Below are 24,552 nucleotides of genomic sequence, written 5' to 3'. Positions count from 1 at the left end.
ACACAGCTCAGTCACGACTGTTTAGCGTCGTCCTCCCAATTCCATCTGCCACTATTAGCCCCCGAGATAAATTGGTTTTCCCTGGATCGAGGCGCTACAGCTATGGCTATAGGTAGGTTCACGCCAATGGAGAGATGCTATTGGCAGCTTTATTGAGCCCCAGGTTCCGAATACATTTAATCATATTTAATCCTGCCAGGCCAACCGTTTATTGACTTTAAATGCCAGAAGGGTAGAACTTTGCTTCTTGTGACCGCAGTAATGAGCTTGTGGAGGCGTGAGGGATTCTATTTTCAGTGAGGTTTGTGGTCACCTTCCTAGAGAGATGCATTCATATTTTTATTATTATTTGTGGTGCGTTTTGCATCAACACTGTGAGCAGGAAAGTAATGCGATGCTCAGTGAAAATAGGGAGCTGACCCCTACTTGAAACATGACGTGCTCCTTGTGTGAGTGATCAGCCCCATCAGCCTCCTCGGAAAGACCCAGGGTACAGCTGCTGCTTATCTGGGGGGAAAAAACAAAACAAAACATTGAGGTGGTTCGGTCTCCTCATGAGGTTTGTCGTCTGGTCGCCATTCTTAAGTGGTTTTCCACTTTCATTCAGCTGGTGGGGAACTGCAAGGCAAACAGAGTGGATGAAGGGGTCACATTTCCACTCTGACTGGGCAATTGAGTATACCACAGTAGAAGATGGCTGCAAAACAAACAACGACAACAAAATGCAGAAATACAAAGTAAAAAATTAATTAGTTTTTTTTTTTTTATAAAACAGAAAATGTGTACATACATGGTTTATTTGAAGATATCGGACAGTAAGTGAATGTAGTCTCACATCAATTTCAGCTAATCTTTCTAATGTAACTGTTCAGTTGTGAAATTAAGAAACCAACTAGATTAGCTGCCTGAGGTATATTCTCCACCTTGACTCATATTATGATGTTACATTTTCAAAGTAAAGCTTTTTTACTTTGTACATCGTATTGAGCCACACATTCCTTTTGAGTTTTGTCGATTCCTGAATCACCGTTTCCTTTACAATTCTGAAGATACAGTGTCTGAGATGTTTCTACCTTCTGCTCCTTCCTTCCCATTTCCTTTAGCATAACTTATGTTGCAGCGCACCAGGTGGACGAGTATCGCGCACAGCTATGTCTGCCGTCTATTACCTCAGTCCAAGAGGGAGCGTTGTGTTCCACGCCGACACCTCCAACCGGCTCTCCTGAACCTCCCATGCTGGCTTCTGCCAGAACTCCCAGTCCAGATCTCAAAGTGACTCAGCCGTCGTCAGCACTTCGACATTCTGCCTCTGTCAAAGGTCATGCAGCTGCTCCGAGTGCTGTCCCGATCAAGAGCGCTCTGTCATTCAGAAGTCCTCTGCAAAGCCTGGCTGTTGTGCCCACGATCCACCCAGCTCCTGACTCAAGGTAGTCTACTCTGGGTATGTTTGCACATGTAGGCCTGAGCTCATCTTGAGCAGTGCATTTTGGAGCCAATTGGCTAGGAGTTGTATACAGTGTATATGTACAGTGCATTTTGGTGCACGGCAGGCAGGTGAAACCAGATAAAAAAGACAACAAGTAACATCGGAGACGGTTTGTTGTGTTATATACAACCCAATTAAGGTTTTTAGAACGCTATTATTTATTCATTGTTTGGCGTAAAGAGTTTTTGAAGTACTAAGAAATGGTGTTTTGCAGCGGGAAGTGTAATTTTCCTCCCTCCCTCACTCCCTCCCTCCCTGTATTTTTTTTGTGAGAGTGAAGGCTTTTATGAATGTTGAATCTCTGTGTTATATTTAGCTTTTCCCTTATAAATCTTGGTGCTGACTGTCAGCAGAAATGAATTGTTTCACTTCCGTCTCTCCCTTCCATCGCTCCATCTTCTCGCTCTTGCCCCGCTTCTCCATCCCTCACGCCTATTTTCCTATCAGTCCTATTTTTAAAGCAGGGCTATTGTGCTGTACTCTGCTGGAATGTCCGTATTGTTAGTGCCTCTTTTTTCCCTTCCTCATTCACTGGTCCTCGTCCCGTCATTTCACGTTCCTCTGCTATGCCTCCCCTACCGAGACCACCCTGTTTCAGGCCAGGTGGACATGGCTGTTCCACTGTCATTTGTAACGTGACTGAGTATAGGTTCCTACTGTGCAGATAGCACCGCTATCACTCACCTCCGTGGCGTTATTGCAGACCTGCACCGTTAAACATATTCATGAAAAATGCTGCCCCCAACCTCTCTTTCTTTCTTTCTCTCTTTCAAACAGACGCATAAATACAGAGCCTGAGCAGCGGTTGGCATGCATTTTCATAGCTGTAAGAGCATGAAGTTGTGTGTCCTCACCACGTCTGCCAAGATAGACTGCTGACAGCCATGTCTCACTTTGTCTGGGGTCTCAAAAATACTAAATCGCGTCACAATGGATGCTTAGTCACATCCTACTGTATATGCCCGTGTCCTTGTGTACACTAAATTTTGTACACTGAACCGTCTATATTTGTAGGTTTTCTGTTTCTCACAGTGATATGATCATATATCTTTCAAATAAAAATGGTTTACCCTTAATCATAAAGGCAGATTCCTAGACCCTAACCATTGTGCATGCTCCGCCCACTCACAGACTTCACTCTTGGTTTATCCCTTAGAGGGCTTCGCATGTCCTCATAGAACTGGGGTTACATCCTGGTACCATTTATATTTCGTACACCGCCCTATGACAGTCTTCGCTATGGGTTTATAACTTAAGTGAAGGCGATAGGAATAAACCAACAGCAAAGTCAGTTAGAGGGCAGAGCATTTATAAAACAGAACAGGAGTTACATCCAGGTAACTAATATGCCTGTTTGTGCTTAAATGAAGAGAAGTGTCTGATGTTTTTAAGCCAGAGTGCAAATAACGTCATCATTATCTGGTTAATTTCTTTTTGAAGTGGCAGTGTCTCTTGTCTTCGGTGCTCTCTTAAAGGGGCCTTATCCAGCTCATTTTGAATTGACCTCGGTTCTACCTCCATGTTTCGCCTGATAAAATATCAAAAGTCATTTTCAGTAGGAACGTCCCCAACTGAACATGATTTGCTACTTCATAATATAAAATGCTACCTAATCCATCATAATATAATTCATGTATTAATACATCTTAATATAATATATTCTAATAATATCAGCACAACTCATTTACCGTTCCTCATCGTGGGTGGTCTGGTTATGACATCACATTGTTTAATGTGGTGTGCTGACAAATGTTCCCTGTTGAAGAAACTGCCTTTTTGATGTATCTGCATCATTTGTGTATCTAATACAATACAATAAGAATCATTTAAAATGTGTATTTTTATTTTTATAATTGATTCATCGTGACTCAGAGGCACAGTGAGGAATTGGCCAGCTCACTCATCACTTATCCAGGCCGTGGCCAAAAACAGGCGATCCGCCCACTTGGACAAACAAAGCACAAAGAAGGCAGGGTGAGGATCAGAATCCAGGTCACAAGCCAAAGAGTCAACCATACCAGTCTGGTTTAGCCAGGTTTAGTTTTCAGTGGGCGCAAGTAATTCTAACTGGGTCCAGAATTGTAGATTGGAGGTCAAAAGGGCAGGCTGCGAGGGAATAATAATGCTCTAAAAAGAGGAGGGTGGATTCCAAGTGTGGCGGGTTGTGAGGGGATGATGCCTGGTATATAAGGACATAGTGATTAATGGAAAGAAGGTCAGTTGAGGAGAGGGTGTTAAAATTCAGGGGCGGAGAGTGGGAAAGAACTGAGGGCTGAGAAATTATGAGTCACATCTGAAAAGACACTAGCAAGAGAAAGGAAAACAGGGATTCCGTTTTGTGTTTTTGGTCACATTTATCACCAGTATAACAGTGTCCGTTTCATTGATCCAAGATTCACAATAATGAACATCTCATGTGACATCCTGTCCATCTCCATTTGTTGTTCTTACTTTGCAATTACCAAATATCAAGTAACTAAAAATACTTTTTGATGTCATACTGTTTCTTCTGGACCTCTAGTTGGATGAAGTGTCTCACAAAGAGCGATAAGAAGCAAGATGAGGCAAAGGAGAAATACCATTTGGGTAAAACGTTGGAGTTACACGTTGACGGCGTGAAGGATGAAGAAGAGTTTCATTCTCATCCGCCGGTATCATGGGATCAGCCCAGAAGGTCAGTAGATTTTGTAAGTAATGCTATTTTAGCTATTATTTTTCTTCATACCAGCGTCGCTCAGTCTGATTAAAGTGTGTCCCAGTTTTGCTCTCAGCAGGCGCTGAAAAGAGCAGCTATTTTTCTAGTGTTGCAAACAGAAGCAGCAGTGTTGATGAAGGCGTTTCCGCTCAGATAAATCACATAATCTTCACTCTGCAGCTTTTATACTCCTCTCCCAGGCATGTATAATGTGCCATTGTTTTGACTTAATCTTTGAAAGTGTATCCTCGGCTGTGAGCAGCAGCAAAAAGGACTGGGAAGGATAAAAATAAAGTATTCACTCCCCCTGGATTTATTACGCTAGCTGTGGATTTTTCTGCTGATTTATTTTAAGCCAGGAAGCCCTCATTAGACAAACAGTAGACATGCATTCATCATCATTGTAAGTGTACTGTTTATAGGTTTGTGCCTTATGTCCGTGTCTCAGTGTGCACCTAACTCGAGCTCGGGGCCAGTCCCTCGGCATCAGCATAATGGGTGGCAGAGGAATGGGCCGACGACTGAGCAGTGGAGAGATGATGAGAGGAGTGTTCATCAAGCAGATCAGCCCTGACAGTCCAGCCGCACATAATGGCACCCTGCAGATTGGAGACAGGATACTAGAAGTAGGTGTGTGTGTGTGTGTGTGTGTGTGAGCGCGCGATCGCATGTCTGAGTCTGGAATCCCGTCTGCGTGCAGATGAGCGCATATTTAAATTAGTCCGGATCATTTTCGTTCAGAACAATAACAAGGACATTTCAAGCTCAGAATATTGTTGCATGACCCTCCTGGCTCTAAGGAGCTTTAATATGCAGATCATACTCATCGCAAACATAACAGTATCAGCGCTGCATTTTAGCACGGAATTATTCCATACGGTGGAGTCATTTTGTTTATATACATTCATTTATCAAATGCAGGCGCTTGAATTATTACAAAGCAAACTGTCATTTCATGGACTTGTGTGAGATGAGAATGTAATTTAATATGCTTCAGATGGATCCATTCAGTTTACTGGTAATGAGCAATAGAATCGCTAACGCAAGTTAAAGCAGTGTTTCTCAGCTGGTTTTGATTTGGGACCTGACATCATCTCCACTGTAAGTGACCAGCCGCAACCCAAATAAAATCCAACTGAAAAAGACAAATCAATTGACATTGAATTAAATAAAGAAAAATAATTATGGGTGATATTTGACAAACCAAAATTAAACTCATCTGAGGTCGCATTACAATGATGACATTTAAGTTGCATCTATTGTCATAAACTCAAACTTCCAGGGTAGCGGTGCTGCTCTTGTCTTCTCACTGCATGAAGCGTGTGTGTTTTTTGTGTGTGTATCTATCAGTGCAGTTTGTTCACCATGGATCTCCTGGTTATGACATCATGTGGTGTAATGTGGAACTGGTGCGCTGAAAGACGTTGATGATTAATCTCTGTTACTTGGATCGATAAATGATTTTGTCAATAAAACAATTATGAAAATGAGAAATGTCTTCCCAGTTGTCTGGGCAGCTGTCAGGGGACACCCTGAACTGGTTGCCAGCCTGTCACAGGGCCTATACAGCAAAGTGTTTGAACCTCTGTGTGTGAAATGGCTGTACGAACTTCACACAGAAAGGATGCAGGTTCCGCTGCCGCTGCATCCTTCTTGCTGTAATTAAAAAACAACTAATAACTGAAAGTTTTAACCTGGTGTATAACTCAACATAACACACTGATGAGAAGCAGATCAAACCTCTGTGACCCTCTTGTGGGTCCTGAACCACCAGTTGAGAATCACTGGACTTAAGTAGTTCGGTACATGTGAAAGATGGAAGGTTCCCTAGCTCTAAGTTATTATTTGTGTCCTACTGCTCATGAAGCTGTAACAAAACTCACTTATGTCCCGTACTGAATTTGTGCCTTGATGTTGCAGGTGAGTGGCGTGGATTTAAGAGATGCCAGCCACGAACAGGCAGTGGAGGCTATTCGCAGTGCAGGAGATGACGTGGTCTTCCTGGTCCAGTCAGGACTACACGCTTCACAGGTACAGGATATGTTTGATGGGCTGTTGGTCTACCATGGTTCTCAGTCACGTGAGATTTTGCTCTCACACCAAATTATCTCCATATAGGACCCTCTGAAATGTAATGTCATGGACCCTGGTTATTGAAATTAGATTTGTGACCAACTATTTCTAGACATTGGATAGGACTCTAAAATAAACCAGCTTTTCATGAAACTTCATTAATAGATATATATGATACAATATATATGATATACATACTATAATATTCACATTAAAGATACAGTAGCAAACTCCCCACATTGACTATGTCACCATATTCAATATGGTGATATTGATCATGAGCACTCTCAGAACATTTGTACAGTTCAGGAGTGGGCACTGAAAAATGGTCACCTTATGTACTAAATTGTGGGGAGGGACAGAAAAAAAAATCCTAAATATATATAGTTTATATTACCCACATATTAAGTTTGAAAATGTGTAAATACACGACTGTTTATAAAACAACAATTGCATACACAGTAATAATATATATATATATATATATATATATATATATATATATATATATATATATATATATATATATATATATATATATATATATATATATATATATATATAATATTACTGTGTATGCAATTGTTGTTTGTGTATATATATATATGTGTATATATAAAATAATAATAATTATCATTTACAAAGGAAATCAAATTAAATTAAATAAAAAAAGTAAATTTTCTTTGATACTTCTGACCTCATGAGAGGCATATAAATACAGGCAAAGGTATGCATGTGGTCCCCGGGCCTCATGTCCTCCACCTGTGATCGAGTCAGAACTCTTGATGTGCAACTGTGAGGAGAACATTGCAGTGTTAGTTTGATTTTAGCCCTGCGCTTTCTCTGTTTGGCCTTGAGCACATTTACATTTTATTAAGCAACATGTTCATCTAGCTAGCTCTTCAAACACATGTTCTAAAATATAGCCATCCTTCTTTTAATGGTTCACAGTCTGCGGTGCTGGGAAACCATGGAGGGCTACTTCCAAGCCAAGGGCTCAAGGCCGAAAAGGTAATTTCATTCAAAAGCAAATTCAAATCTGAAATTGATTTAATTTTAAAACCGTGATTTATGTAGCTATGTGGCTGTAGCGTGATTCGAAAGCACAGAATGAGATTGAGAAGTCCAGATCTTCAGATTCCACTGTGGCTCTGATGTTGTTTATCTCGAGGAAGAGAAGATTTGCTGTTTTTTTTTTGGCTCGCTTTGCTGTTGCCTGGGGCGCTCTGTAAGCAGGCCATTGGATTCTCTGACTGATGTTCTACAAAGATGACCAACCCTGAGGAGACCGTAGTAAACACCCTGGACCGCGTTAAGGGATTTCAACTCCAATCTGGGATTGTTTTATAATGATTAATCTTTTAATTGACTCTGCACTGTTGCTGTAGTGGCTAGTCGGTGCACCACTTTTTCATCCCTTCTCCCCCATGATCTTGCAGGAACTGGTGCCTGTCAGTTGTCTGTTTAGTAGTCTCTCCCCTACCAACCCCTTCACGCCAATCCCCTTCAAGGTTTGTGTGTGTGTGTGTGTGTGTGTGTTATCAAGCATGATCCATAGCATGCATTAGCATTTCTCACAAGCCGTCTTCCCGAAAAAGTAATTACAGTGCACACGTGTAAAAACTCCAGTTCAAAGTCTGCTGCTTGCAACTACCCTGTTGCCTTTGTTTTTCTCTTTGATGAGATACACTAGTTTTTAGAATAAACATTGGGCTCTTTTGAAGTTCCTGAGCACTTGATTATAAAATAATGCCCGGTGCTGGTCACCTTTCATGTTATTTTTGGGTGATGTTAAAATTGCCTTCATTAATTCATTGTAGACGTCGTGCTTTTTTTTTCCCTGTTTGCTACATCAAGCTTGGTGAGCAAACCTCAGGGGTAGTCCGACTTGAGCCTGAAGGGCCCTCGAGGCATCTCCAACAGCCTGTTCAATAATGCAAAACTTCTCCCAAGGTACCTTCACCAACATGTGATAGAAAGGATCGCAGAAGCCCCATTACTCTCCCAGCCCCAATTACAGCTGCAGCTGAGGACGAGGAAACCACTGGCAGAAGTAAGTTCATGAGACACACGCAGACATCCTTTTGTAAAAGATTGCTCAGTGAATCCAACTAAACAGGGGTAGCTTGAAAAGATGTCCCAGAAACACTTGCTCCTTTTCTTGCTTTATCATTTAGAGCTGATGATAAACTAACAATTGCATACACACGTTGACTATTTTGATTGATAGTCAGAGTGTCCTTGTCAGAATCGATAAACATTGCAACGTAATGTTAAAAGCTGCAGCCTCATGGCAAGAGGGTTCTCAGTTCAAGCCCAGCTTATGCCGTTCCTGACTCAGGGGGTTATAGGTTTTCTTTTTGCTGTGTAGTGTCTGTTTTCCCTTGTGTGTTTGAGGGGCGTCCTCCAGACCTTTTGGTTTTGTGTGTGTGTACCTGATTTAGCTATGCTTGTGGGGACCAACTAGGTTCGATTTATGTTTGGTCACCTGGTTGAGTTTAGCCATTTGTTTTGGGTGGTTAAGTTAAGGGTGAGAGGCTGGGGAAATGGTTATGGCAATGAGAAAGCTCCAAATGTCCTAACAAGGATAAAGATGCAAACTTCTCGCATCTTCTCGCTCTGCCTCATAAATCCTTGGGGGATAAGAAGCACAGCAGGTGTCCATTCTTGGACTGGATTGTCTCCTCAGATGCCTGTTCTTCAGGTGCCTCTCCACTCCATCTGTAGTCTTGGCAGTCGCCTCTTAAGTCTGGATCACGTAATCCTGAATCTGGTTCATCTTCAGTACACTCCTCTCCTTCTCCTTCTCTCTAACAGATAACTTCCTGGTTTGTCTCCTACTTGTGCTCAGAGTAAACAGAGAGCAAGCTATATATTGTATTTTGGAGGTCTGTGCGATGATATGATCCACTGAAGGTGTGTTATGCGTGGAGGGTAGGTTGCAACCAGGAAAGAGATGGGTTTACATCTGTCTAGTCAGCGTGAAGATCTGAACGTTTCGTCAGGATGCTGGGAGGATCCGCACATTAGGGGGGAAAGAGCTGTGTGCCCCTGTTCAATGGAAGTGAATTTGTATTCTGTATGTTCAGGTGCACTTTGTGATGGATGGAGTGTTACAAGTATACTGTTGTTAGATCTGATCAGAACGCAACAGCAGAAGTTATTAAACCATTCACATATTCAGTTATTTTCCGTCCACACTAGCGAGCAACTCATAGTTTGTTGAGTTGCGGTGATGGGTTTTTCATGTTATTGTTTTGTGGAAATTAAAGAAGAGGAGTTTGATTTGCCATCTATGATGCTTTGAAAACATTTTGACAGACTGTGCAGGTGGTGTTTTGGTATCGCTATTCAGCTCTACTGTACCGCGCAGTTATGCTTCATCATACCATTCTGAAGCGAAAAAACAGCCCCGTCTTTCCTCTGACAGAGAAGATCTTTCAGCGCTATGGCAGCTTATCTGGCAAGCTGCAAATGATTGAGCTGGAAAAGGATCCTGCTGTGCGTGATTTGGGAATCAGCCTTTCTGGCAACAAAGATGACTCCAAAGCTCGCATGAGTGTCTACGTGGCTGCTATTGACCCTCGAGGACCTGCTGGATTGGACGGCAGACTACGGGTGGGAGACGAGCTGCTGGAGGTCAGTCAAGCACATCTTCGACCTAATAAAGGTTGCATGGTAACACCACCACAACCGTGAATTTCTTGATCCGCAGGTCAATGGGCAGATCCTTTATGGACGGAGTCAGCAAAATGCTTCCACCATCATCAATAACACTCCATCTAAAGTCAAGATTGTCCTCATCAGGTACAACAGGAATAAAATCTTAGTCAAAGAAATGTTTGATCAAAAGTGTGGTGTCTTCTCAGAAATGAAGCGGCACTGAGTGAAATGGCTCCAGCAGCAGCGGCAGAGGACACGGTGGACAGGAGAGCAGCTGCACAACTGAAAGGAACACATAGAGATGTCCAGCACGCTTCTCTACATCAGGCATGTTTATTTAGGCTCAACATAAAGGTGTTGTATGAAGTGAAGATCTATAAGTGTGCATGTATTTTTGCTAGGCTACAGCCTTTGTTGTCATTTCCAGGATCCTCTGAGTTTGGGTCTCCACCTCGCACAAGAGAAGTCAAAGCCAGGAGCGTCAGTCAGCTCCCTGATCCAGCCTGACTCCGACAGTAAGGTATGACATTCTATTTTTTTGGACAACCTCATGTCGATGTCGATTCCACAAGCTGCATGGTGAAGCTGCTTGTCAATGTCTCTGTAACTCCTGTGGAACTTTAGACAAGTTCTCTTCAGTGGCTCCTTAAAGTTGTTTGTCATTCAACCACTGCATGGGACACACTCACACTGGCGACAGTCTTTTGATATAGCGATGCAGCCTTCTTCTGATTCAGTGGACACTTAAGTGAAAGTACCTGATTCCATTGCATTGATGCTGGATAGTTTGTTTGAGGACAGAAATTGATTTATGTAGCATTGATCTGTGGACAAATGATGTTCGATGATAATATATCAAGCAGAATATCAAGCAGGAGGAAAAATCAATTGTTAACTCTTGCAGGGAGCTGATGATGAAGCTTGATTTGATACCCCAAACTTTGAGAAAAAAGGATTTATTCATGTTTACCAGCATCGACATTTCAGAAGTTTTATTTTCTGCTTGCAATTTTTTTTGAGAAGCGAAATCAAGTGGGTTGGAAATGGCAATGAAAAAAAAGAGTTCAATAAAAAGGAAAAAAAAAAAAATATATATATATATATATAATAAAATAAAATAATAATAATGATAATGATATACATAATTTACCAGTGTACTTCACTGGAGACTGTTTTTTTGTCATTTTTATGCTTTGAAAATAATTGCAATCCAGATTCATGATCTGTTGCTGATCTTTTTTTCTTTGTCTTTTCTCCAACTTCTCTATTGAAATATGCTAATGAAGCACTTCTGTCTTGAGTCACTGTGTGGTATCTGTGCGCAGGGCGGCAGGACTCAAGCTAGGGAGCGTTTTTTTGCGGATTTTGATGACACTGGAACTGGACTGTCGTTGGCCAGCAAGGTTAAAGCACAAATTGAAAAACACAGCATCCTCATGTCGATCGAATCTGGCAACACATGTTCATGATGTTCATCACTTTTCTTCTGTAGGCGTCTGGTCCAATTAGACAACAACGAAGCGCAGAGGAAACATCCATTACACGCATCAAGATCCCGACCTCCTCTGTAACCTCGCCTCCTCCAGAATTCAAGTCCAATTCCATCTCTTTATCTGCAACCCTTCCTGTCACCTCTGCGTCCGCTGCCTCCCTCTCTACCGCGCAGTCTTGCCCATCGGGGCAGCCTAATTGGCCGGCGTCCACTTCAGTGTCTGACCCCCGGACTTGTCCACTCGTGCCAGGCACAGAAACCGACATTGAGATTTGTAAAGGAAACATTGGGCTCGGTCTCAGCATCGTAGGCGGCTGCGACACCCTGCTGGTGAGATTCCTCACTGCCTTTTATTTGTGGAATTAAACATGTTGCTGTTGGCCTACAGTGTCAGGAGAACTTTCACAACATGAGTCTGTTTTGTATTTCCTCCACTAGGGGTCGGTAGTCATCCATGAAGTCAATGATGGAGGAGCAGCACAGAGAGACGGTCGTCTGCAGGCTGGAGACCAGATTCTGGAGGTGTGTGAGTCCACTGGTTTAGACTTCAGTTTTTTCTTTTATGTTTATTTTATGACATTTTGGTGACTATTATTTGAACTTATTAGCGACATGCTTTACCAGTGGATTGACTTTGCTCTGTGATGCTTGTCCTGTGACTCGGTAGGTCAATGGCATAGATCTGCGACTGGCCACTCATGATGAGGCCATCGGTGTGCTGCGACTGACCACCCAGCGCGTCCACATGCGTATCTTCCGGCATCATGAGGCCTACAGGGAGGAGGACCTGTGGGATGTCTTCACTCTGGAGCTGACAGCGGACGCCAGAGAGGGCCTGGGATTCACCACTGTTGGAAAAAGGTATCCTGTTTTCAGTGTAAAACAATCCCCACATCTTTATTTAGAAGTGCTGACAGAACAAACAACAACAATTCCAACGTCAATCTGTTTTGTCCTTAAACATTTACTGTTGAACAAGACTCCTCTCTTCTCAGGTTGGTTCATACTTTATCTGAGCTCAGTTTAGTCAATATTTAAGTGGCAATGTTTTCTACTGTTGTGTTTATTAGAAGTTCAGTGTAATGATAGATTAGATGGACATAGAGAGGCGAACATGTAGGACAGAGAATGTTAGATGTGGAAGCACAAGCTAAATGAAAGACAGCCAGTGAGGTGGCCTGCTGAAATACAATGCAATTGACCAGTGAGGTTGTCTTCGTCTCCTTGAGGATCATGGATGAGACAGGTGTGACCAGCGAGGATGATCAAGATAAGTTAAGGTGGAGGAGGCTGGCTTGTTGTGGAAACCCCTAATGGGAAATGCTGACATTAAATAGCAGCTTTAAAGGACAAGTGTTGTTCTTGATAAACGTTTTGAAACTTGCGTTTCAGCAGGCAAATAGATGGCTATTAAGAACAGTCATTTTCCAGAATAAATGCCTTTTGTAATTGAAAGTGTAAGTGCTTTTGAAAGCTTTAAATTGTCTAAGATTATTGTGCAAATGTGCACCTTTCTACGACAAATGAGAAATCAGATGATGTTATAATGCTTCACATCCCCGAACAATCCCTGCTGCTCCAGCATGTCGACAGCACTTATTTTGCTGTTGGTGTTTGGATGCCAGGTTAAGTTGTGCAGCTTTGACAGCGTGTACTTAGTCTGTGTGCTGCCATACTGCTGTTCAGCCGAGTGTGATGCAGAACTGAAGGTCAGATAATGTATTGCCGGCATGAAACTGACCTGAAGCCTCAACCTTTATTTTACCCTACAGTAATGACACGGGCATCTTTGTGTCAGATATCATTAATGGAGGCGTAGCGGATTTAGATGGAAGGTTGTTGCTGGGTGACCAGATTCTGTCAATCAATGGAAGGGATGTCCGCGGCGCATCACAAGATTATGCTGGAAAACTTCTGCAGGTAAGATGTTTTGAAGGAGATGCGTGACTTTCAGAAAAGCTGATGTAAGGCGTTGTGTCGTAGTGCTGCGGTGGAACAGTGCGTCTGGAAGTGGCTCGCTTTAAAGCTGGGCTGCAGTGTCCACCGAGAAACCAGGTAAATACACTCCCAATATACTTCGGTGAAATACTAGTGTTTCTTTTACAGAGATTTTAACAATGACACTTTGTGAATTTAGGACTACTTTAAGTTGTGTTTTATCCAGATTGAAGACAGCGAGTGTTCCACCGCGACCCCGTTAAGCGGGTGCGATCTTCCTCTCGACCATCAGAGGGAGACAAACAACAAAACATGCACCAACGGTGATCGTCGCATTCATTATATTGTTACTCAAGTTGCAGTAGTCTATGTGTTGTTTTGGTTTGTTCTCTGAAACATTTTTGTGACGCTCTTGCAGCTGTCCACGAGTACAATAATGTGAGGCAAGTGACGATGGCGAAGGTGAGACAGCAGCAGCAGTTTGTTGTGGAGGTGCAGCTGTATAATATGCACTCCATCACTACAGGGTCCTTGTGAATCCCTCGGCATCAGTTTGGCAGGAGGAGTGGGAAGTCCCCATGGCAACGTACCTATCTTTATTGCTACCATGGATACCAAAGGACTTGCTGCCAAAACACAGCAATTACAAGTAGGGATGCCATGTTATAATGTTTGTCTCCGTGCCAAAGCAGTGATTGTGTATCGATGTTAGTGCCATACTTTTAAAATAAATGAGGTATAATTACATTACACTGTGACAGTGAAAGCCAGTCAGACGGTGCTTAGACGCTGCATGAAGCAGGAACTGTCCGACAGCAGCCATCACAAGACAAAGCCCACTCCCACACAGGGTGGCTTCTCATCAGCTCTTGCTGGGGATCAGTGGCTGAGTGGTGCCTGAGGTGTGGGGGGCGTTCATTTAATGTGACATCACTGTCATCCTAAATTCACCAGAGTTGCAAGGCCCCATCACGATCGAATGTATAGAAGCCTGTCAGACCTTTTGAGGCGAGTTTCCTAGTAGGACTCTTTCTGAGCTGAATGAATACATGTGTTGTATGTGCTGACCAGACGGGGGACATGATTCTCAGCATCAATGACGTGTCCATGGAGGGAATGACTCATGTCCAGTGTGGTGCGCTGCTGAAGAACATCTCCGGAACCCTCACTCTGAAGGTAATCGCACAACTTCAACATCTGATGTTTTGAAATATTTTTTGGCCACGTGTCTGCCAACTGAACATGACAGGGTTTTTTTGATGAACACAAGTGCGGCACTGAGAATAAACTGTAGTGACTGGCAGAGGTGCTGTGATGTAATGTAGAAGTTTGTGCTGGGACTTAACAAGTTCATGATGATTAATTCATTTTAACAAAAAAATAATTTCATTTAATGTAATTTAATTGAACAGTTTGCTCTCCAGGCAACAGGGAACCTTTGTCAGTGCAGGAGTTCCTGGTCCACTGATCTCACTGATGCACAAGACACGTGGCAGCTATGATGATAACAACAACAACAAATGTATTAATTTATTTCCAGGTGGCGTCTTCATCCAGCAGCCTTCAGGGTCACAGTGATATACCAGCAAAGTCATCCGGTCAACCCTGCACGCTGCCCTGCTCCCATAACAATCTCTGGTAGGCGTCGCTTCACTGAATAGTATTGTGATCTCTACCTCACTTTGTATCTCAATACTGATCCGTTGTTACCAGCGGAACCTTTGTGAAGACGGTAACTAAGTGCTCTGCATCAAAATCGATTGTGAAAATACAAATATTTATTCATCCATCCAACCTACGTTCATCAGGAGGAGGTGTAGTAGCTGATGTGGTGCTGGAGGATGAAGCACTAAATACAAGGAGGAAGACAGTGAGATGGAAGAGGGCCGGCTGTGTAGATGAGATGATTGATAGGTATAGAGAGGATGAGAGAAGGGATCAATGAATGAAAAGATTGATGAATTCGCCGGATGGAGACTGTTTTTCTTTTCCTCTTCTCTCTAATCACACATTTTTCTTCTCCTCGCCACTCAAGCATCTGAAACATCTGTCTATGTCCACAGCGCCCGGATGTACAAGACCATCGCCCTGGAGCGAGGCTCATCCGGTCTGGGATTCAGCATCGTTGGGGGGTACGGCAGTCCTCATGGAGACCTGCCCATCTACATCAAAACTGTCTTTAACAAGGTGATATAAGAAGACGGTCATCTCTCTTGTTTAAAATAGGTGGAAAATGTTAACCTTTAAAATGACATATTTGTCCGTGAAATCAAAGCTTCTCCACACTGTGAAGAACGTTTCAGAGCAGCTTTTAACTCTGCTCTCTACAGGGGGCTGCGATCGAGGACGGCCGGTTGAAACGGGGAGATCAAATCATCGCCGTGAATGGACACTGTCTGGAGGGTGTGACCCACGCTGAGGCTGTCGACGTCCTCAAGAAGACCAAAGGAACCGTGGTTCTCACCGTTTTGTCCTGAAACCTGCCTCCATATAGCACCTTGAGAGGCTGAATACTGTGTCATAGAAACAATAGAAACAGCGACTACCTGAGTCACATTCACTGGTTATAAATGGCTCAGTCGAAGCCTACCTCCTCGACATGTGCACACCATGGATTGTGTTTTACACGTAGTACACTTTAGTACCCATTTCTCTTATGTGTTTATTTATATCAATATAGAACATAATCCACACCTAAAACAACCGCCGGTACAAACAGGGTCTTGCCCTCGTGCTCGGCCTCTGTGAAGTTGTGTTGAGTCGTTGCTCTGAATAATGCCAAGTGCGTCTGCCAATCCTCTGTGTGGCATGGAGGAGTTGTTTGAAAGATTTGGTATTATCTCTACACAAGTGTGTGCTGGACTGCGCCGAAGATTAGCTTCACTTTTTTGTAAGCAAATGTGTTTTACTTTAGGCTCTCATGGATTCTGTTTAACGTGTATTTCATGTGCTATGGTGGTAACATGTTCCTGAAGAGTTTTTACTGTGACACAGTCCTTATGGTGTGTGGCACTGATCTGTGTGGATGCCTGTTTGAACTGACTGAATACTGTGTGGGGTTCTGAACCACGGATTGTAGACAGGTGCAAATGGTGAGGGAAGCGTCTGTTTAAACCAGAGGTGGTGCGTTTCATGGCTTGCTGAGACACAAGCATCAATGAAGCCATCGAGTAAGGGGTCTTTAATGAACCCGAGGAAAGTCACTAAGCACAACACGGTGCCGAACTGCATTATTTTGGGCCTGAATTGATCTGTTTATTTCACTTCTTTGTTTAATTAATGGTATTCCAAATTCGATGAGGATGGTGAGCTTGCAACAAGTGCGACACCTGGCGGCAAGATTGATTCAGTTTTAACAAGCATGGAACCCTCAAAAACATAAACAATGTACGTGAGTACTGCGGACCTTTTGGGGTCATCTGACTGCTCTGATGTGCAGGTGCCGAGTTTCAGGAGGCAAAATCAAATTTGCTATGTGAAATAAACATTTTCACCGAAAGCATATACAAATGGTTTGAATGCTCGGTTCGCTGCTGTTGAATTCTAAAGTTTGCTCCATGAATTGGAATTAAATAGTTGTGACATCATGTCATCCATCCGCATCAGGGCCACTGGTTTTTGGACTGAACTTTTTACGATGAATGAGTGGTTAAAACATGAGGTTCAACAGAAAATGGTCTCACAGTAGCTTGAGACACAGACTGTGCATCTACACCTTTAATGTTTAGTTGTATAGTGGCTTATATTATTGCCATTTTCAATCCATAACATCCCTTTTCAATAGTTTTATATCTGAAGAAAAATCTGAAAATCCTTTCTACGTAGAACAAAAAATAGTTCAGTGTTTACCTGTGAATGGTTGATCAAAACATAAGAAATTGTGTGATAAAATATCATCGAGTTCAGTATAATGAACAGATGTCCACGTCGCTTCATGACGTAACATGACACCGGTGCGTCATATAGCAGCTGCCATTTTACCTTTTGAGTGCACTTATTATTATTTCCTCAAAGGAACACCTGATTGTGCGACTTGCCACAGTAGATCTCGATACTGTGGGGGTTTCTCTTTCATGTATAGACTGCCAGTAGGGGCCCTAACAGCCACTCATCACAGTGCATACAACAATAAGCTTTTCTCCTACCTGTTACATTGATATTCAGTGTTTCAGTTGGAAATACGCAAAAACAGTGACTTATTTTCCAAGTTCAAAAGTTCGTCAATGACTTCTTGAGCTCCGTTTTTGTCTGTTCTCTAACGGTGCAGGCTCTCAATCACCGTCACAATTTAGCCCCAAAATTCTACTGGCAGAAGGTGTTCTTGCATCTTGTTCATGTTAAGAATAATGTTTTTTACAAACGTACAATGGCTGGAAATGGCTGTTTTGACTTCTTGAGAAAAGTCTGTCAGACAACATCTATAGTTGTGGAAAAACCCATTGAGACAAATGTTTGTTTGTTTTTTTTAAATCATGAAGTATTTCCTCACGTCGATCTCCCAGTGCTAACCATTCTCAGGGTTTTTCAAGGACCGGCTCGTAATAGACTGAGCACACAGAGACTTCATCAACTGCCGTCACACAATACAGCAGAACAGATGGAAGGGAGTTCAGACGTTTCTCAGCCTCAATCACGGACGTCGGCTGAAAGCAAACCTGAGAAAATTGTTTATGCGCTGAAATTTGGTTTAATTGCCGGCGTTACCGGTGACAACTTGACAAACAATACATTTGCAGACAAATGAGTCATTTAGGAAGTAAGGAGCACCGAGGGAGTTCCTGTCGGGAGCCTCTGCATCAATCGCAGCCATCTGCTCGCAGAGGAAGCCTGGTGGAAGCCAGGCTTCACAGGCTGCTTCATCCTGCTCCAGATGAACAGCCGCCTCGCCAGGACGCTGGCACGGCCGGCTTGTGAGATGGAGCAGAGAGATTAGATGATTAGATGATTTCCCTGAAAATGCTCTTCTGTTTTGTTGAAGAGGGAAACACCTGCATGTTGGACTGAAGCTATAAAACCAGATCATTTAGTTGAACCATTGCAGGGGATTTTAATTGCCAGGAAGCAGCACCGTCTCCCGGGGCTGAGAAGCTGATCTGGATTCACCACCAGGCTCCCGCTCCCCTTTTCCTTAATCATTAATAAGGAATATAGTTGAGGGCCACTGGCGTCGCGACCTTTTGACTTGTTGGCGTCCAGCCCCCTCGGCTCCTGTCTCCCTCAACTCCGTCTGGCTCTCTGACCGCAATACTTCGGTGCCTCTGGAACAGCCTCGCGTCAGCGGGCTCCACATGAAGGGTCACTGTCCTCATGTTCGGATATACATTTGTCCCTCTCATACTGGGGATGAAATGTCGGTTTGGAATCCTCAGTCCAGGATTTTAGCGGCCAAATAGCCTCTCCTTAATGGAGCGCTCGACCCTCAATGTGAAGAGGACTAGAATAACCTGGCTCATGCGCACAGTGTGAGGGGAGTTGAGGATAAGACTCTAGTCTGAATGGTAGGGTGTAGACGGTGTGACAGCAGAGGTGACATAAACAGTTAAAGCACCAGACTATATTAGCAAGAAAAGGAACTTGAAAGTTCCCTCTTCACAAGTGTCTTCAAACAGCTCTGCAGGACGATGAAAGATGGTACCGCCGACACCCCACCCTGCTTCTGCCAAGAGAAGCTTTGCCTACATTGGATCGCTGCCTTTGAAAGTCTTGCTGTGTCTTCCTCCACTTTTAGAGCTTTTAGAACAATTACGAGGTGTGAAGACACAAACCCGAGCAGTTGGCTTGCTTTAGACCTCACACGGATGAGACACGAGCACCAACACGCCCATCAATGAAGCCGCTGAATGAAGGAGCCACAGAACACCACCTCGACAACCCCCTATTTTCATGCAGTTTTTTTCACTTCTGTGCCTCAGTGATATTAGATCCACCCATCCAAGCGTGTCCTATTTTTGAAAGAGTCATATAAAAGTCTGAAGCGCTTGCTTTCACCGCTCCGTCTGACCAATAACTTATATTGTGGCTGATTGGCTTCATCGATGTTTGAATCTTCTTATGACAGTGAGAATATTGCTTCATCCATTACAGAAAAATATCATAATAATTATAACTTTAACGCAGTCCGTTTGCAGAACTGAGGCCATATGTAATATTAGAACATTACGTCATGTGCAACTGATCCATTTAAATGTTGTGTGCATTGCTAGTAAAATACAATGCAGCCGCATGGGGGCAGTGTTCGCGCGGTTGAAATGACGTGAAAGCTTGCCATTTTACTGGAGCACTACAGTCTTTGAGGACACTTGTGACGTGGGAATGATGGAATTAAACTGAAATAAAACGTTTTTGAAAACTGAAGATCATGATAAATGAAACATTAAATTAGTTATTTATTATGTGTTCCTATATTTTGATTTGTTTTGATGTAGTTTGATGTAGTTAAATTTCGTTTTAGATTGTAAACTGTTTGTTTATGCTTTAGGATTCAACCTCATGGACTCAAAAGGCAAATACAAAGTCTCTGGCCTTGCACACAAATGATCTTTCATCCTCTCCATCCATTTTCCATTGTTCATCAGAGGTCGCGGGGGCAGCAGCCAGACTGAAGCGGCCCAGATTTCCCTCTCCACAGAAGCCTCATGCAGCTCTTCTGGGGAAATACTGGCACACAATCTCTTCAACATACCAGATAGAGCCTCCTGAAGTATCTCAATGGGGAAACACCCTAAAGAGACGCTTGGTTGAACTGGCTTCTCCAAAAGTGAAGGAGCAACGGTTCTGCTCTGAGGATCTCCCGGATAACTGAGATCTTTCGGCCTCGATGGAGCTCTCCTGCTGTTTTGAGAAGGAGGGTCTCAGATCTCAAGAAGCTGACCTTCATCCTGGCTGGGAATTTTCTCATGAACAAAAGAGAACCGGTGACGTCCCCTCATGAGTGAGAGACCTTCGAGCAAAATAATATACCAGCGGATTTACAGTTCATTTGATTGTGGTTTTTTTTTGCATTTTTTTGTGTTTTTTCCCACCAGATTTGTATTTGTTTTGTTAGTATGGCATCCACCGCGACGTCTTGACTATACAATTACAGCATTTTCTTAACAAACATGAAAGCAGGCCCATGTATCCGAGTTCAGAGTCGGGTCGACTTTATTAAAAGATGGTTTAAAAAAAATTCAGTTACAAGCGCAGTCAGACAACAGACTGTGATCGGTCGAACCTCCGGTCGTCCTCAGAGTACCGCCTGAACGTCTCTCCCAACAGCGGCTCCAGGGCTTCAGCCGAGCGGTAGGACTGAGCGCGGAGCGCGCATGAGATGACTCCTCCCACCACTGCCACCACCAGCACCGAGGCAACGATGGCGATGGTGATAATCTCTGACAAAGTGTAGGCTCGGGCTGGGGGTCGTGTTTTTAAGATTAGTGCTGTTTTTGCAGTGAAGTTAAAATATTATGCTTGAATAAGTGCGACCTACCAGGCCATTGGACTTCATAGGTGTAGCCCAAGTTGTCCGGGGCTGAAACAAACATCTCCGCGTTGGTGATCGGGGGCCAGAAAGGAACCATGTTGAAGCGACTGTTGTGTCCAATGGGGGCGTTCTCCTCCGGATACACCACCTCACCTATCAACAGAGAAAAAGCCGTGCTTGTCAGTGCTCATTTTTTAAGGCGACTGATGGCTCCATGGACGTGTGGCGTCTGGTGTTTGCCCACCCGGTTGGTGCCGGCGGAGCCACTCATCAAAGACAGCATCAGTGAAAGTGTGCAGCAGAACAAAGATTGGATCATTCGGCGAGAGATGAGTCTGTCCACCGGTCCCATTAAGGAATAGATGGGCCAGATTGTGGAGGCTGCGAATAACTGGGTCATATGTTCCCTTGGGGGCGCTATAGCCTAAAAAAAATACAACGCCAAACACATTATTTTCAACGAAAATAGACACCGACTTGCTTATTTGGGGGTGAAAATGAAACGCAAACCTTCAATGGTGTTCCTGAAGCTCTCGGAGGAGGTGGAGTAGAAGGGTGGGGTATCAAAGGTGTTGAGCTCCAGACAGTCTAACACATCCTGGGGCTCTGGCAGCCTCTGCACCATGGGTCTCGCCGTGTTGCCGGCTGGGTTCCTCCTGATTGGACTTGTCTCCGAGCCTGCGTGTCAGGAAGAGAGGCGCAGGCCAGATGAGGTTCTGAACCTCCACTGCAGGTTCAGATCACGGAGGTTCTCGAGCTGGTGCGAGGAAATATGACCTGAAGGTGAAGTCTCACGGTACGACATAATTAGCTGGCAAACAGCAGCCCAAGCTTTTTCTTGCTTCTTCGCCATGAATGAGTGAACGTCGGCTTCCTTAAAGGTTAGTCCTCCTGATCAAAGGAACCAGCCAAGTGTATCTATATCAAGTCTAAATGAGGCATCCCCTCTTCCCATTTAAGGAGCGCTTGCTTGCTCACGCTGGAAATACCAGACGTGTCATGCCTCTCAGAGGGGATTATTAGGATACTTCAAACACACCTTGGCATTCACATGACTCCCCTTTCTTCCTGGGTTTTCCTGAAAGCACATGCTACTGCGCTGGAAGTCAAACAAAGCAGGGAAATAGGATTTGACTATCACGATTATTCTGCTGGGCCAGATAAAACAAAAGAATTTCACACCGGAATAAAAGGCTGTGGTTTAGGCTGGCGGAGCCAGTGCCGGCGCAGAACAAGCCCCAATCTCCGCAAATCTTATTATACTGTGCTCTCTTATCCTAGTCTAAACAGCATGACCTATTAGCTAGAATTACCGGGGAAAACTGTTTCCTCAATGCGTTCCACTTTGGATGCACACAGCGCCTCAACAAGAGCCCATTCTCACCAACTGAAGTAATAGCAGGCAATATCGAATGCAGCACAACAGCTGTGAGGTATTATTTATAGCAGCTTATGTTCTACATGCTCTTTTTTTATGAGCTCTTTGCCCTCTTTTCTGGTGCAACAGAGACAATGTCGACTCTCTTTACTTGCTTTTGAGTTTGACGGCGTGTAGCCTTACTGTTGCAAATGGTGCCGAAAGTGTCGTAGTCTTCCACGCTCTCGCAAATGACTCTCCACTGGGAAAACAAGGAGTTAGAGCTTATGGAATTCATGTCGAAAGAGCTTCGCGCTCCCAGGAGGTCGTCCGTGCAGATATCACACTGGCTGCCTCCGATGGCAAAGTTCCAGTAGGGCAGAGCAAAAGTGGGGTCTCCCAGCATGTCCTGTACAGAAGAGAAGGCAGGCAAACGTGACGGCTGCTCCCAGGTTTTGTCACCAGAGAACAGTTAAATAGGCAGAGAAGGATCTTTGTTCAAGACTACACTATCAAGGTTAATGATGCTCCTGCTGCTGCGTGTTTGTACACAGTGCTACAGGCAGAAAAACACTTCTTTTTTTCCAGCTACTTCTCTTTCATCCAACATCTGAGAAATACACCTCTTGTTCTTTCTTCCTGGTCGATATCAAAGTGGGTTCGGACTCACTTGCATGTCTGTTTCCAGTTGCAACAGATGAAAACGATGCCACGTTACAAAGCCGGGCCCCTCATGGGAGAAGTCTACGCCTCCGAAGCTGGTCTGGCCGGCGCCCAAAAACGTCTTGCTGACCGAGTAGTAGTGGCTCCAAACAAAGTAGTTGTAAATGGTGATGTTCTCAAACTGAGGTGTGTTGCCATCCGGACCCAGTATCTCCTGGTACCTGAAGAAAATCATTAACAGTATTACATCCCCTAAAATACCACAGTGTGGTGGCAAAAGTTATGATAGCAAAGGCCCCAGTTGGGAGATTTTGTCACTTCAAATATACAGTTCAGTAACATGTCCAGTGCATTATGGTTCCATTCAAGCAAGCGAAGTTGGCTCTCAGTACCGTCTTGTGCAAATGACCAGGTCGGGGTGGACAGTCCGTTTGGCCTGGTCCAGAGCATTCACAAAGGCTTGCTTCTCAGCCGCGCTCAGCTGCATCACATTCCTCCTGACTACAATTGTCAATTGAGATGGAAAAACAAAAGTAATGAGTAGAAATGATGAAATGAATGAGTATAATCGAATGAAAATGTTTCCTACCCACGGAAATCCTCTGGTCACAGTTGGGGCCAGACAGCCCTTTCCGACATCGCCCACAGTTGTAGCCGCTGAAGTTTCCGTTGCATTGGCAGGTGCGGTTGAAAAACCTCAGGGGCCAGCGCTCTCGGTCATCACGCCCCGCATAGGGGTATTGTGGCCCGTGGCGCCGGCTGTCTGCAGCTATGCTCACGCACTGGCCCCGGCCTGTGCTGGAGCCGCACTCATCTCCCGCTTCACCGGTTGGAGATGGGCAACACTGGCCACTACGAAGACCCTCCACGGTGACACACTCTCGAGGGAATTGCGCGACACTCGTGGTGGCAAAAATGGATGCCACAAGGAAGCACACTGCCCACATGCTGCACAGTAGGAAAATAACTCTGTCAATAAAAATGTAAAGGGCACAATCATCTGAATGATCTTTAAATCGAATCTAAATATGTCAAGTTTGTGGAAAAGATTTAACTCCAGATCTCAGCAGCAACACAACTACAAGGCAAAAACCTAGCATTAGATTTGCAATTTAAGAAATAGAATGATGGAATCACATCTTTGTTAGTAGTTGCATACATACAATGATGTGTATTTTTGAATTGAAAGGCTAACATCATTCTGATTCCTTACTTCCCCGCTGTAGTTTTTGAATCATATTGTAGTAATGAATGAAGTCACTTTTTAAAAAGTGCAGTTTGAATAATGGAACTGTACAGTGCATGTGAGTCTTTCCTACCTCTGACTGCTCATGTTGGTCCTCTCAGCTGCCGCCCCCAACAGTCCCTCCATCCCTTTTTCCCGGCTTAAGTAGCTCCAGCCGCATGACCAGATCATACTGTTACGCACGCACAAGTAGCACACGTTAATACACTTGAGGGTGGACATTCTTTTCAATACTTCACTGACCTTGTGATCAAGACTGTAACGCCCGTACAGGCAGGCAACACAAAAGACAGATTCAGCGGTCCACGTCGCCACAAAGTAACGTTTTTCTCAGCAGAAACTATCTTTCATGTCACTTTTCACAAAAAAAAGCATTTTATCGATGATCATTGGAACACATAAAATACATTTTTAAGTATGTTGTTTTCTTGATCTTGTGCTTTTCTTACACTACGTACGGTTTCTGGCGTGTTTTTT

The 24,552-nt window shown here is 43.8% G+C and overlaps 2 protein-coding genes across 8 annotated transcripts in view; one reads left to right on the top strand and one right to left on the bottom strand.

The window, feature by feature from the left end:
• The window catches only part of LOC128754017 (multiple PDZ domain protein-like), a 34,739-nt gene extending 17,692 nt beyond the window's left edge, over positions 1-17,047 (top strand). The window contains exons 21-44 of one of the 6 annotated variants that reach the window (XM_053856303.1): positions 1,104-1,427; positions 4,008-4,160; positions 4,630-4,807; positions 6,102-6,212; positions 7,206-7,265; positions 7,694-7,765; positions 8,208-8,307; positions 9,685-9,893; positions 9,970-10,061; positions 10,124-10,244; positions 10,345-10,437; positions 11,243-11,320; positions 11,410-11,739; positions 11,848-11,931; positions 12,077-12,270; positions 13,182-13,329; positions 13,393-13,464; positions 13,574-13,670; positions 13,766-13,809; positions 13,874-13,996; positions 14,419-14,523; positions 14,888-14,985; positions 15,411-15,534; positions 15,678-17,047. In XM_053856303.1, coding sequence (XP_053712278.1) covers positions 1,104-1,427; positions 4,008-4,160; positions 4,630-4,807; positions 6,102-6,212; positions 7,206-7,265; positions 7,694-7,765; positions 8,208-8,307; positions 9,685-9,893; positions 9,970-10,061; positions 10,124-10,244; positions 10,345-10,437; positions 11,243-11,320; positions 11,410-11,739; positions 11,848-11,931; positions 12,077-12,270; positions 13,182-13,329; positions 13,393-13,464; positions 13,574-13,670; positions 13,766-13,809; positions 13,874-13,996; positions 14,419-14,523; positions 14,888-14,985; positions 15,411-15,534; positions 15,678-15,824 — 3,157 coding nt within the window. In that variant the 3' untranslated portion in view covers positions 15,825-17,047. Of the gene's footprint in view, positions 1-1,103; positions 1,428-4,007; positions 4,161-4,629; positions 4,808-6,101; positions 6,213-7,205; positions 7,266-7,693; positions 7,766-8,207; positions 8,308-9,684; positions 9,894-9,969; positions 10,062-10,123; positions 10,245-10,344; positions 10,438-11,242; positions 11,321-11,409; positions 11,740-11,847; positions 11,932-12,076; positions 12,271-13,181; positions 13,330-13,392; positions 13,465-13,546; positions 13,671-13,765; positions 13,810-13,873; positions 13,997-14,418; positions 14,524-14,887; positions 14,986-15,410; positions 15,535-15,677 lie in introns of those variants that run through there. The other 5 variants (XM_053856302.1, XM_053856307.1, XM_053856304.1 and 2 more) reach the window with 5 other exon arrangements.
• Positions 17,048-20,473: 3,426 nt separating this feature from the next.
• Positions 20,474-24,251, bottom strand: LOC128753862 (5,6-dihydroxyindole-2-carboxylic acid oxidase-like). 2 transcript variants are annotated; one of them, XM_053856019.1, is made up of 9 exons: positions 24,149-24,251; positions 23,419-23,777; positions 23,222-23,330; positions 22,837-23,050; positions 22,371-22,575; positions 21,320-21,487; positions 21,054-21,233; positions 20,816-20,962; positions 20,474-20,738 (listed from the first exon to the last, which is right to left on the bottom strand). In XM_053856019.1, the coding sequence occupies exons 1-9, from the start codon at positions 24,244-24,246 to the stop codon at positions 20,533-20,535; spliced, it is 1,686 nt and encodes a 561-aa protein (XP_053711994.1). In that variant the 5' UTR covers positions 24,247-24,251; the 3' UTR covers positions 20,474-20,532. The 2 variants fall into 2 exon arrangements, with proteins under 2 accessions (XP_053711994.1, XP_053711995.1); XM_053856020.1 differs by having other exon boundaries at positions 23,419-23,798; positions 24,149-24,198.
• Between the last annotated feature and the right edge of the window lie 301 nt (positions 24,252-24,552).

This window comes from Synchiropus splendidus, chromosome 2 (assembly GCF_027744825.2).
Source record: "Synchiropus splendidus isolate RoL2022-P1 chromosome 2, RoL_Sspl_1.0, whole genome shotgun sequence".
Taxonomy (NCBI): Eukaryota; Metazoa; Chordata; class Actinopteri; order Syngnathiformes; family Callionymidae; genus Synchiropus; species Synchiropus splendidus.
Note: the sequence above shows the minus strand (reverse complement) of the source record. Positions and strands in the feature narration are given on the sequence as shown.